Source organism: Gossypium hirsutum, chromosome A05 (genome assembly GCF_007990345.1).
Source record: "Gossypium hirsutum isolate 1008001.06 chromosome A05, Gossypium_hirsutum_v2.1, whole genome shotgun sequence".
Taxonomy (NCBI): domain Eukaryota; kingdom Viridiplantae; phylum Streptophyta; class Magnoliopsida; order Malvales; family Malvaceae; genus Gossypium; species Gossypium hirsutum.
Genome location: NC_053428.1, coordinates 24,253,744 through 24,267,494, shown reverse-complemented (window position 1 = coordinate 24,267,494; position 13,751 = coordinate 24,253,744). Strand labels below are relative to the sequence as shown.

At 32.6% G+C, this 13,751-nt stretch overlaps 2 protein-coding genes across 2 annotated transcripts; both read right to left on the bottom strand.

Annotated features, from left to right (window-relative positions):
* Nucleotides 1-580: 580 nt before the first annotated feature.
* LOC107922894 (uncharacterized) lies at nucleotides 581-2,422 on the bottom strand. Its single transcript, XM_016853100.2, has 2 exons — nucleotides 1,824-2,422; nucleotides 581-1,116 (listed from the first exon to the last, which is right to left on the bottom strand). Exons 1-2 carry the CDS (start codon nucleotides 2,233-2,235, stop codon nucleotides 833-835), a joined length of 696 nt encoding a protein of 231 aa, XP_016708589.2. The 5' UTR covers nucleotides 2,236-2,422; the 3' UTR covers nucleotides 581-832.
* Nucleotides 2,423-5,643: 3,221 nt separating this feature from the next.
* LOC107922824 (long chain acyl-CoA synthetase 9, chloroplastic) lies at nucleotides 5,644-11,959 on the bottom strand. The gene is made up of 12 exons (XM_016853003.2): nucleotides 11,647-11,959; nucleotides 10,352-10,848; nucleotides 10,128-10,208; nucleotides 9,365-9,619; nucleotides 9,076-9,207; nucleotides 8,775-8,948; nucleotides 8,446-8,675; nucleotides 7,656-7,773; nucleotides 7,104-7,235; nucleotides 6,830-6,964; nucleotides 6,550-6,756; nucleotides 5,644-6,071 (listed from the first exon to the last, which is right to left on the bottom strand). The coding sequence occupies exons 2-12, from the start codon at nucleotides 10,793-10,795 to the stop codon at nucleotides 5,904-5,906; spliced, it is 2,076 nt and encodes a 691-aa protein (XP_016708492.2). The 5' UTR covers nucleotides 10,796-10,848; nucleotides 11,647-11,959; the 3' UTR covers nucleotides 5,644-5,903.
* Between the last annotated feature and the right edge of the window lie 1,792 nt (nucleotides 11,960-13,751).

Genomic DNA, 13,751 nt, shown 5'->3' with positions numbered 1-13,751 from the left:
ATTTTTTTTCAAACCCTTTAAACAGAAATTCGGAGTTGATATATAGCTTGATATTTGATCAGGTCCAATTTATATAATTTAACTGAATTTGATGTTACGAGTTTAAGACATTGAATTGAAAAAATGGTTATATAGTGGAGGATAATTAATCCATTTGAATTTTGATACATTTCAATGAAAATGTTTCCTACGTTATAGTATAAAGAGGAAATCTAGTGACGTATTTGGTTGTTGGTTGAAAGCAATGCAGCGATATTGTTTCGTCTTCATTTTTCTTCAGCTCATGTGGAAACGTTTCGTCCACTCCATTGTGGTCCTAACTGCAATGGTCCCTTTGGTTGATAGTTAGAACTTGGAACAACTTTGGGGACAAATTGCCATTTTGAACCAAAGCTAGACGCCTGCTCCATTACTGGCAGAAATCTAGCAACATTTGTGAAAATTTCCCTATCTGTTTAAAATTCAACAATTATTCGTATAAAATAAGTATTCTTGTTACTAAATTAATGAAAGAAATATAAAAAAAAAATTCCTCACTTGAGAAAGGGTTTTGATCCTATTGGCACTTGTAAGGTTAAAATATACAAATACTTGTTTTTGCATTAAAAACGTGCTCTTGTCTTAGGTCCAATCTAAAATGAATGGCACATCGTAACAATATTGTTCTGTTTTGGAATAGAATACAAGAAGAAGAAACCAATCAACTTTTTTAAAGCCAAAACGATAGCCCCAACACACACATATGGGCAATGGCGGAGGAAACCTTAGCTTAGCTTTTACTTTACTTACTGTCCCTTTCTATACAAAAAAAAAAAAAAAACAAGGGAGTCTTTTATTCTTTAGTCTTCTTTGTGAGAGTCCGTGTTATCCAGCTCTTCTTCATAACCTTAACTCCCTCAGCCTTGTTGGACCTCTTCCACCTTACCAGCTGAAACAAATGACCCATCCGCTTTCGCCACCTCAGTTTCCCACCTGGTTTGGGATGCTGTATCACACTCTTATTGCTCAAGCTGGCCTTCCACGACATGCTGCAATGCTCAAGTGATACCTTTGAAACTTTGCCTTTTTCCCATGAACCAACCCCATTCTCTTCGAACTTGATTGAGATAAATGAGTCTGCAAATACACAAGTATAATCTGGGTTTTCAAAAAGGAATTAAAAGTAACAATTGTTGGTAGTTGGCTACATTAATGGTGAGACCAACATATAGCCAGGAAAAGAATGTTAAGGAAAGCCATGTTTTATCAAAATTTGATAAGGTGAGGACATGATTAGCAAGACTTGACATGAAAGGGGTCCGTTTTTAATGGATGATTAGATGAATTTGTACTGATATTTGTTGTCTTCATATTACTAAGAAGTGGAATGATTTTGCACGAATCATCCAACAGATATATGGTGGTGTTGTTTTGGTTATATCTGGAATGATACAGGAAAGTTTTTTTTTTTTTTTGAAAATTTCTGTTTGCAGATACTGGTCAGATGCTAAAGCAAAGATGGATAAATTTATATGCATAATTGGATGGATTTTATGATTTTCCAAAAAACTACTAATGGCATTCCCATGAGTAAACCAATCATGCAAGGGAATTACTTTACTATGAACACTAAAAGGGGGGGGGTGGAAGTTGCAGAGGAAAGCTGAAGAAAACAGGATAAGATTCTTGAATTTCCAGCTTTGACCACACTTTTGTCATTTACACAGACAATAATTTTGCCTATGAAGAGACATATGCATGCATGTAATTGATATTCAAGAACACACACATACCCCAAGAAAAAAAAACCCAGTTTTTGCAAGACCAAGTTGAAATCGAAATACCTTCCTGACTGGTAGAAGCATCATGATCATCGAAATCTTGAGGTTTCAAATGGTTGAGGTGAGGTTGAGGACGATTGAGAAGGGAACCAAAAGCAAAGATGTTGGGGAGGTAAATGTGGGGTTTCTTTTGTGAAACACCTTGAAGGAATCTACTACGGCCAGCTCTGGTAGAGGATGAAGATGAAGAGCGCTGGCCTTGCTTTGAAGCTAAGACAAGAAGCCTCTCGTTTAAGCACAAAGGGCAAACCCCAATAACTACTTGTTTAGGATGGAAATAGCAGCATGAATTGTCTTCCCTGTACCCATTCATCATAGTAAAAAGGGGGGGGGGGTTGTACTGGACTGGAAACGAAAGAGAAGCAAATGTGAACTCTTCCTTTAAAGACAAAACTATAGTAAAAAAAAAGGACATGAATTGCTGCTCCTATACCTTCTTATATTGTGTAGAAAAAAAAAAGAAAAAAGAAAATTTATATATTATTATTAAATATGATCACGAGATACGAATATAATATAAATATACACGAATTTTCGATCATAATAATGAGGTTGGCCCCTACCATCTCATAAGTTTAGACCAGAGTACGCAGTGGTAAATTGGGGGTTTTCCTTTTTAAGGATGTTTTATATTTAAATTTAAATTTTATATATAAATATTTTATTTCATTTAATTATTATAAATAAAATAACAAGCGTATTATACTATGTTACACAGTATACATAAATAATTATAATTATTTAATTATAAAAATAAATAAATTATATATATTTAAGATAAACCATCCATTCAACCAGGGAATTTGATCTACTTTAAAGCCAATTCTTTGACCACCTAATATTTGCTTTGAAAAGTGAAAACGTTTACCATATTGCGGTCTAACAAGAAAATGGTTGATTTATTTATTGGAAACAGTCTTTTAAAGATAGTTATATTTTAGAAAGTGAAAGTTTTTTTCTTCCAAGAATAAATATTGAATTTACGTTCTATTATATTAATAATAATATTTATATAATTAAATTAAAATTCAGTTGGTTGAAATTATAAGTTCTTAATTTTGATATAAATGTTCATTTAGACAAATTCCTAGGAAAATTAAAAAAAAAGGAATATAGTTTTGATTTGTTGGTGAGATTGGCACTTAAATAAAAAAATTTTTACCAAATTGTTGGTAAGATTTCCATAGTTGTATTGGTACGGCAGTTGGGTTGCTATTGATATAAAATTTGGGGATGGTAAATGTAATGAATAATTTAGCAACTCCTGATAAAGCAAAACGTAAGTGCCATGAAAATGAGTTAAAATAGTAATTTAGTTGGCTTCTACAGTAATATTTTGCAATTCATGTTATATATATATACACACACATATGCATGCATGTGTACAACAGGTGTATGGGGTTGTGATTGTAGATTTCAAGTCAAAAATTAAGATTCCCAAATGATTTAAGGGGTCATTTAAAGGCACGAGATACAGGGAATTGATGTAGCACAAGACATTTGAAAATTAGGGAAAGAAAAAAAAAAGCACTAGTCCTTCGCATCAATCTTCTCAACATGGGGTTCCCAATACTATTGCTCCTATTCTCACAAAAACTTAATTAGTAAAATAGATTATTTTTTTTAAATTTAAAAAAATATACTATTTTTGAAGGGAAAATATAAAAACATGTTTAGTTAGATGAATTTTTTGTTGACTTGTTAGGAAAAGTAGTCTAGTCGAACGCATTTTTTTATCTTTAAAATAATCTATTTATCCAATTAATTTTTTCTACATATTCAACTTATTTATCCCAAAACATTGTCTTATGAATTAATTTTTCTAAAATACATTACAATAAAATGATATCAACTTCATTTATTAACCTATACTCTCTTTTTTTTTTTCTTTTTTCCAAAACCTATCATTCATATAATTTTGCCACTAGTGCAAGCTTCCTGTCATGGACATATGTTTTTTTTTTCTGTGTATGTTCCTGCATTTGTACATGCGTAAAGGGAATTGAAAAAGAAATGTCTTAAATAAGGGGAAAAAATTATAACCCAAAAAGAGAGAGAGAGAGAGAGAGAGAGAGAAGAGGTTGCTTTGAGATTGAACTTTGTGAAGGTTTTGTCCATGAGAGAACACATCTAAAAAGCCTTTTTTTTTCCTTTAATAAAAAAGGTGAAAGGGGGGAAACAATGAAAAGTAATAGAGAAGCGGAGTCACATGGGGGAGAAGAGGGTGTTTCCAATGTGGGTTGGGTGAGGTGAGGACTCAAATATTTCTGAACATCATCATCATCTTCATGGACCAAATTGTAGATGTGGGTCTCCTCCTCATACCTTTTAAAATTACCATGAATTAATTAAATTTTTTGTCCATCTTAATTATTCTCTAAGCTTTACTAAATATACTAATGAATGAGATGATCAACTACTATGTTTAGTATGTTATTAATTTATTGTTTTGGATTATATATTAATAATAAAAATTGATTTCTATTTTCCATTTTATAAAATTAATTCCTTAATACTAGGATATTCTCTCAAAGACTTTTTCTAGGTCTTCTTTACACAATTAATAACAACAACAATAATATTCCAAGCACATTATATTTAATTTGGATGGAAAAATTATGGTTCAAACATAAGAAAGGCTAACAAAAGCTTAGGGAATTGACTTATATGGTTCAAACTACAAATTTCTACTTTGTTCATCTTCTTCATGAGACTTTTTGACCTTTTCAACCAAAATCCACTTTGGCTTTTTTTATGCCATTGAATTAGTAAATAGATGAAAAGGGTTTAATCATGTACATATCAAATCAAAACCAACCCCATGTGTTTTCTTTACTTAAATATCATATCTTAATTATAATTATATGAATTAATTAAATTAAATCCATTCCTACTTCCTTAGTTTCTGTTTTCCCCCAAAACTAAGCAAAATACATTGTTCATTATTACACATGATGACAAGTTGAGGTATCATTCACTAGAAACTAGATCTCTTAGCAGAGAGTAAAACTAAAGTAAACTGTGTTCCTTTCTTCTTCTTCTTCTTCTTCTTCTACTTTCTTTTTAGGATTGAATCAGCAATCAAATACAAATTCATCCTCTTCCATCTATTTAATCACCTGGGTTTTCAATCTAATCTTTAACTTAAAACATTAAATTGACCTTAACTTCGTACTAAAATAAAATTGAGCTAAGCTCAAACTTTAAGAAATTCGCCCTTTGCATTGACTCATTCAATGTGTCAAAATGCTCAACTGAATAATTTATAGGCTTATATCACAATTTAACCTTTCAAACTATACCCATTTTTTTTTCCGGTCAATGATACACTGAAAAAAGTCAGACATGTACATTCTGAGCCACCTATTTTTTAACCCAATTAATTTTTCGGTATCAAAATAATAGAAAAAGCGTTATATACCTAATTTATAAGGACAAATAGCTTGCTTTCATGGCCTTAAAGAAGTATAAGACCCAAATCTTAAAGTAGTTAAAAATGAACATCATTGGAGGAGGAGGCTGGTCCAGTGACAAAAGGCATTCATTCGTCTTTTGCTACATCATGTCCTTTGGCAACCCTCCCCCATTTAGATTTTAGTCTCCCACTGAACTTTGGTAACATCAGCCCATCTTTTATTGAGACGGGTTAAGAGAGACCCAATGCCTACAAACTGCTCATCACTATTATTTCATTTGGTGATTTAAAGAGCTATCCCTGGTAGGTTTCAGTAGCATGGATGACCGCAAGATTACACGGCACCGAAAAGTAACAAAAAAACATGACATGTATACAAGAACACAACACGGATATGATTTGCAGGTGTATAAAAAAGGACACATTATTTAGAGCAGAAAAGATATATACACACATGTCGAACCCAAAGAAAAGTGATTTGAATCTAACAATCTGCTTGAAGACAGGCAAAAACCTGAGTTTTCCTGTAGTTTATTTAGAACAAAACATGAACTGCAATGGTAAGAACTAGAACAAAGAAAATGAATATGGGTTTTGATCATATCATCTTACATTAGTCTTACTTTCTTCAAGATTGTTGCTAAATGAGCAGTCAAAGCATCTAGAAACTATGATGCATATAGCTTGGCCAGGTCTTCAGAAAAAGCTCTTCTAATGGCCTCTCTCTTGATCTTGAGAGCTGCAGTCACAAGCCCTGATTCTGGAGTCCATGGACTAGAAATCAATTTGATTTTTGCAGGAATCTCAAATTTCTCCAATCGTGACTTCTTGGCTGTCTGCAATTAAAAGCAGTAGCAGATGGACGAAACAGGGTCAGAGGTCGGAAAAAAAAAAAGCAACAGTGAAAAAGTAAAATTGAATTATTATAAGCCTAGATTCTCGTGGCAGCGCAACGGTTCACTACTTTCTCCATCAGAGCTGCACAGAGGGTATGTTCAAAGTAAAGGGAATGCAATATCTCTGCTTTATGCATGAAAGAACATGCAAATTAAAAAGATTTCTTTACCAACTATATCAAAGCTAAGCCAGCACTCAAAAAAAGCTAAAATCCAAGTATAAGCCTATACCGTAAATGAGTGATCACAAACAGATGCAAAAGCAAATGTTGCCGATGGATAGTTCTCCAAGTTCAAATAATTTGTAGCAATATGCAAAAAGCAAAGAGTATAATATGTTGCAATTTGTTGCAATTGTACATGGATATCCTGGCGCCCTCATCAAAGCTTAAATCTTCGGATAAATTTGAAGATATACCTGAGCAAGAGAGGAATGTACTTCCTTGATAGTTTCTTCTTTCTCACACAAGTCTGCAAAATCAGTAAATGTAATGCCTTGCTTTGAAGCCCAATCTTCCACCATTTGTTGGGAAGCCACCACGAGAGCCACACAAAAACTGTGAAATGGATCAGCATGCAACATAATATTGTCGACATAGGGACTGATACTGAGAGCAGTCTCAACCTGTAGGAAAAATATTAGTTACAGTGGAAAATTCGAATTACATAAGTGTTTCACTGGAAATATCCATTCATACCTTTCCTAAAGAGACATATTCTCCATGCTGAAGTTTGACAATGTCTTTTTTACGGTCAATTATCTCAAGGCAACCATCGGAATGAAACTGTCCTATGTCACCTGTACAGAACCACCTAACTCCTCTCTCATCAACCTTTTCCGCACCAAAAAAATAAAAATAGCGAGTTAACTAAGAGATAGAAAGGAAAAAGAGAGGATCCATTATAGGTAATCGTTAAAAAAAAGAGAGGAAAAGGAAAGGGAATGTGAAGGTCAGTAGTTCAAAACCGTACCCTATATGATTCTTTTGTTTTTTCTTCATTTTTGAAGTATCCAAGCGTCACATTCGGGCCACCGATCAGTATTTCTCCACGAGGCATTGGTGAATTACTAGTTAAATATCCACCTTCAGGCCAGTCTACTAACTGAAATAAACAACACATAATGCAATATGATCGAAGTCAGAAATTCACCCACCAACGCAAATAAGTAAACAAATCAGGATGAAATGAGCACAGCAATAATCCGCCAAATAATCATCATATACAGCAAACAGCATTGGGAAAATAAAGCTTTGATTGCCGACACACATGCAAACACACACACAATCATATATATGCAAAATATACACAAGAAACAAAGCTTAGAGAGGCTTTAGAGGTCCATCCTCAAGCTCAAAGCTTCCAGTTTCAACCTGAATAAAGGAGAGAAAATTAAAATAACCTATTTGGTTGATTTCAAAGCAAAGCCACAAAACTTAACCACCAGATAGTGAACAAAAGCAAATATGTTAAGCAGTCATCTCAGTCAAACTAGTAGTAGTAGTAATAATAATAATCTCTTACCTTAATAAAGGAGCAAGGAAGTGGAGCACCAACGCGACCAACAGATGTATCATCAACCTCAGAGAAGGTGCCACCAGCACAAGTCTCAGTTAGACCATACCCTTGGCCAATTGGAGTACTGAAAAAGGAATTCCAATGAGAATATGATACTTAAAAATATTAAATCTGTGTGGAAGAGATAACTGTCAGTGTCCTTCATGATGATAGTATCTCCATGGTACCAAAAAGCTACTTGTCATCCCACACAGTTTTGGTCCTTGTTAATGTCTAAGCTACTAGCATATCAAATAGCCATCTAAGACAAAAAATAGAACTTCCACCCAAAGAATCGCTGTTTAAGTAGCATCTTCCTGTTGGACAAGATGTAAGGTGTTGTTTGATGAAAGCATTCATCTTTAATGTGTTTGGTAACTTGTTTTAGAAGCTACAGTACTTAAAACCTACTTATTACATTCTGTCAATGTTATTTAAGATTTCCCTTTTTCATATAATTTGACTAAACTACACCAATATTTTAATTGAAGGTACGCTAATAATCCTGTTTCTAACTCTTATTAGATGAGAAACCGGCATAAAATCATATAGTATATTTTATAAACCAGCAGACAAAATTTTCAGTTAATCAAACAACACCTTAATTAAATTTAGAACAACAATTGTTACGAAACTACAGAAATGTGCCTGAATGTTGAATATGAGTTTGTGTGAGAGTATGTAAGAGCAGCAGCAGACGATCCATAAGTTTAACTTTTACATGGATATCAACTCAAATTGCTAAAAACATACTAACCCAAAGCAGATGTTGATAAATCTCTGAGTATCTGGTGATAGAGGAGCACCTCCAGAAAGCAAAAATCGAAGGCGACCACCTAGAATTGCTCGGACCTTCTTAAAGATGAGTAAGTCCCACAGATACTTTTCAAGGCCCCAGGCACCAAACCAACTACCATTTATTGCAGATAATCTACGAGAATACGCCAAGTCAAACAATTTCTTGGATAGTCCACCTTTTGCATCAACCTGAAGTTTAAGATTCAATTTTTTTTGAAATTAACGTATTTTCACAAATACACACACATATAAAGAAGTCATACGTTTGAGAAAGTAAAAATTTCTAACCTTCTTTCGTATTCCATCTCGAAGACGATCAAGAATTGCTGGAACAGCTGCCATCAGGGTTGGAGCTAACACGGAGGCATCCCCCTTTGTTCCTGGTTTTATCTTGCTAGATGTATCAGTAAGAGTCAAAGGGGATCCATATCCTAGGATACCTCCTACAGCAACAATTAAATGCTACAATTGGAAAAAATATGTTAAAATATGTTTAAACACACTGCAGGTAAACAAATATGAATATAATCAGAGATCAAAAGTAAGTTGCAATGAACAATTGTAATGTAATTCAAGACAACATATATACCTCAGCCGCTAATTCAAGAATATGAGCAAGGGGTAGATACGCAAGATAGACATCTTTGCTTCCAATTCCAGGAATAATTGTCTTGACTGCAGCAACGGTAGCTAGTATATTGCCATGTGTCAGCATAACACCCTGTACAAATTCGATATATTAGAAGCAGCTTAACACTGTTGAAACCTAATCTTGACAATTTTACATATCTCAAAGATATAACATCGTGCAAGCATCTTTTTACCAACAAAATCTATAAGAGGCTACAAGAAGCAAAACCCAAAATCTACATTCTAACCTTAGGCAATCCAGTACTTCCACTAGTATACATTATAACTGCAACATCAGCTGCAATAGGTAAATCAGCATCAACAGGGTTTTCATAGCCGGTTCTCTGGACATCAGCAAAAGAAGTGACTGCCCATCTACCACTTGCAGCAGTTGGAATCTCATCATCCATACAGATCACATGTTTTATCTTGTCGAGTTGTCCACTAAGGTTGACAAGCTTTTTTAATTCTTTGGCCCCGCAAATCAGTGTTGTAACGTCAGTCTGGCAGAGCAAAGATTGCATAAATAAATAAACATGACTAACAAACGTGCAAAACCATGAAATCTTCACCGGCCAATTAAACCAGTGAACAACTTTTTCCACTTGGTTCACACGGTATAAGATGCAGGGAATACTGTTCTGATGCATGGTTATCTCGCTAACCTTTTGAAGAGTGTATTACCAACATAACAAAACTATAAGTATTAATTCTAACAAGCTCAGTGATGAAATTTTGGACAAAAGGCATAGTAATTACAATGAATAAAAATAAACTCAGCAATTATTATTGAATCGTTAATCAACTACCGACAGGTTCTAAACAATTTATATAAACATGTAAGAAATAAGAAAAGGCAATTCACCTCTGAGGGAAGCAAATTAAGAACAGATATAGTTTCTTAAGGACTGATAAAAATATTAGTTCAAGAAAAAGTTAACTATTTCGCAAGTAAATAGTATTGATACAAACATGTATAGATATAGATAGACAGAGAGAGGGATAGAGGACCTCATTTAATGAGTGACATAAAGCCTCCTCCCCCAAAGATGCATATATTGTCACCACAGTGACATTGCGCGTAAAGCAGGCCTGAAAAAATAACATGTACCAATTACTTTCTCTAATTTGAAGGAAGGCAAAGGAAGGACCTGGCATGAGTTAACATCTCAGTCAAAATTTTAAACAAACAGGCATGGAAATTAATAGAAAATTTCAGAAAACATTAGTCAGACCTGCAATGCAATGAACCATTCTTCTCTTGTATCAGCAAAGATTGCCACGCGTTCTCCCTTTTTATGACCAAGTTGAACTAAACCAGAAGCAAAATAGCACACAGCTGCAAATGTTTCAGCATATGTCAACCATACATATTCTCCATAATGAAGCTTCTCAAAGGATCTTCCATCTTCAGTTACTTCAACCTCACTCGAAATCAGTTTCCTAGTGCCAAGCAAGCTTTTATTGCTGTTCTGCTTACATGACTGCTCAAAAAGTTCTGCAAGTGTAGATACACCTTCCCATGCTGTTTCTAGAGGGAATGGAAACCGAATGTTTCGGATTGTGTACCCAGGTTCCCCACCAACATCAACCAGCACTCCTCGCTTCTTCACCCTCCTTGAATTTCGAAGGAGCACAAGAACAATGGGGACAATCGCACCAACAATATACCCATTCATACTTAAAGGATTTTGTGCTTTGGCTTTGGCAGAACCTACCTCTTCAATTTACCCTGAAAATAGAATCACATCCAACCATGATCATTAACCAAGAAAGAGTACCAGAACAATTCAAAGTCGTTTTACTTGCTTTATTCTTGAAAGTCTGCAAGATAGCAATAAACCAAATAGAAACTAGCTAGGTAGAAACAAGCCAAAAGCACAACAAAGTTCTATCCCTCATAACATAACCAAACCTTGCCTGGTTCCAGCCAAGCCATACATGACAAAAAGCACATGCAACTGCATATATGTGTACACACACACACACAGTCTTAACATGATCGGTTGTTACAATATGAAACTCTTACGAGGAAGCACAGGCAATGACAGAACAAAACCCAAGTTCCTATTATGATTATGACCATCATAGGTCAATATTGTTTTAACCAAGCCAGCATTATAATACAGATTTTTTATATTAATCACATAATACAGATATACTAGTATTATGCTATTCACCATCCTAGTTCTGGCCGGCTTCTACCTTCCCTCGTAGCAAAGTTTCAGGGACCAATCATCCGGAGGAACAACAAAAGGGCTAAAGCTAATTTAAAGATAAACCAATGGGTAAACAAACATTGCATCAATTCCAAAATACATGCACACACACATATATATATGTGTGTATATCAATTCAGACAATATGTCATAAATCACAAGTGGCAGTCCAATGAATGAAAGAACAAAGAACCCACATTTTCAAAAAGGGCAAAAAAGAAATTAAAGATAAAAAACAAACGGGTAACATTGAAAAATCCAGAAGGAAAAAAACAAACGATTGGAATAAAGACGTGCATGATCCAAAATACCTTCGAAATCTGGAGTAAGAAAGCGAAATGTTTGGGATAGAAAAAGTGTAGCTAAAATTTGGGCCAAAAGATGATGGAGAATGAAAGTTGGGAGTTTCAGAAGCAGTTTACTCAGAAATTTTTCATTGGGCAGGATGGTTCATGAGAAATTGTCAGCAATATGTATGTATGTGTGTGAATATATATACGCACATAAAAGACGAGCATGTGAGATAGTGTCTAGGTTTGGGTGTCACCAAACAGATGGCAACTGAGATTCATATTACTGTAAATTCAAACAGATGGCGAACTGCCATGCAAACAAAAACATTATACCTAATAAATAAATCTATAGTTCTTTCTATGTTAAGTTTATTATTGTTATAAATATTTTATTATTAGAATATTTGTTCCAAATTTTAGAATTTTAATATTTTTTAAGAGTAACATTTTATTTCATTTATGTACCTAAATATAGATTTTAGAAAAATATTTTAAATACGCTGTGCATATTTCAAGCTTAGTTATTTAAGAATTTTTCAAGTAAATTCTCAAATATATACATATATACATATTTCATACTTTATATTTAATCAATGTGGGATTTAAATTTTTATTTTTCTTAATAAATATTTACAAGTGACTTATTTTAAGCATAAATTTCTTATTTATCACTTAACCATTTTGAGCGTATGATATACCATTGTAAATTTCTCATGAAATATAATATAAAATCATAATTTATGATTCAACTCTCTACTTTTACTAATCGAGAATATGCCTCAAAATTTTCAAAAATTAATTTTTTTTTCCTACAAATTATTGTTTGCAAAACAAAATATTCTCATAAATATTCTTTTCTTGCAAATAAAATAAAGTAACATGCCTTCGTCACTCTTCAAACATTCGAGTTAAGGTTTTATTTATTAGATAAGTTTTGTCATATTCTTTAATATGACAATTGAAAAATATAAAATTTTATTTATTTAAAGAAAATGATGTTGAAATATTTTTAAAATATATTTATACATTGAAAAATTATAAAATAATTAAAATTTATGTTATTTGATTATTAATTGAGAGTTGTTACTATTTATGAGGTGTATTTCTTATTATTGAAGATTACGTTATTTGATTATTAACAAAGAAAATATGATTATCCAAATAATTAGTAAATAATTATATTCATTCTTGATAGTTGCGACTATCCAAATAGATATTTACTGAATAATTACATATCTATAAAGATATATGAGTCTTCTAATATCTATTCTATAAAGAATTAATGCTGTATTTTGTTTATAGAATTTGGGTATACTCTTGTTATACTCCACTTGATGTTTAGTGAATTGTTTTCTTTAGTACAAGATATAGATAGTCATTAGGCTTTATAAAGGGCCAATAGAAACTTAAACATAGTGACATGGTTAATGCGTCTTGAAGCTTTTGATTTTATTTTGTACAATAATGATTCAAACTCAGGTTATTCTGGGTTTGGCTTCACCCCATTACATTTTCATCCATTAATATCCCATGCATATTTATTCATCATTCACAAGTTGGTTTTCACATTTAATAAAAGTGTTCTACAAAAGTTTTACCGATTTAAATGGTGATGATTATTGTATTGGATATTAATAAATAAATAAAAATAATAAAATGGATTTTAATAAAACTATTATTGGATAAATGGACACCTAATCAATTGGGCTTCCTTTGAAGCTTTCGATTAATTTATCATAAATTTATCTTTATCTTCGTACGCCAACCAAATTGTGTTAATAAATGTTCTTATTAGGAACATAATAATTTTGTGACAAATGGATCAAAGTAATTATTGACTATTTGATTTGATAGTTTGTATCAAATCATTTTTTATTGAAATAAATTTATTTCAATTTCGCTTAAATTATCAAATTTAAATGGTGTTGGAAACAAAATTTATTTTTATTTCATAAAAAATAAATTTTAATTTTCTCTTAAAAGCAATAATGTGTTTTGAATTTTTATATATTATTTATTGGGACTTTTAATATTTTTAAAATTTAAATTTAAGGCTATGGATTCTAAATATTTATTTAAAAGTTAGTTCTGATTTTTTAAACAAAAGTAAATTTAAACAATTT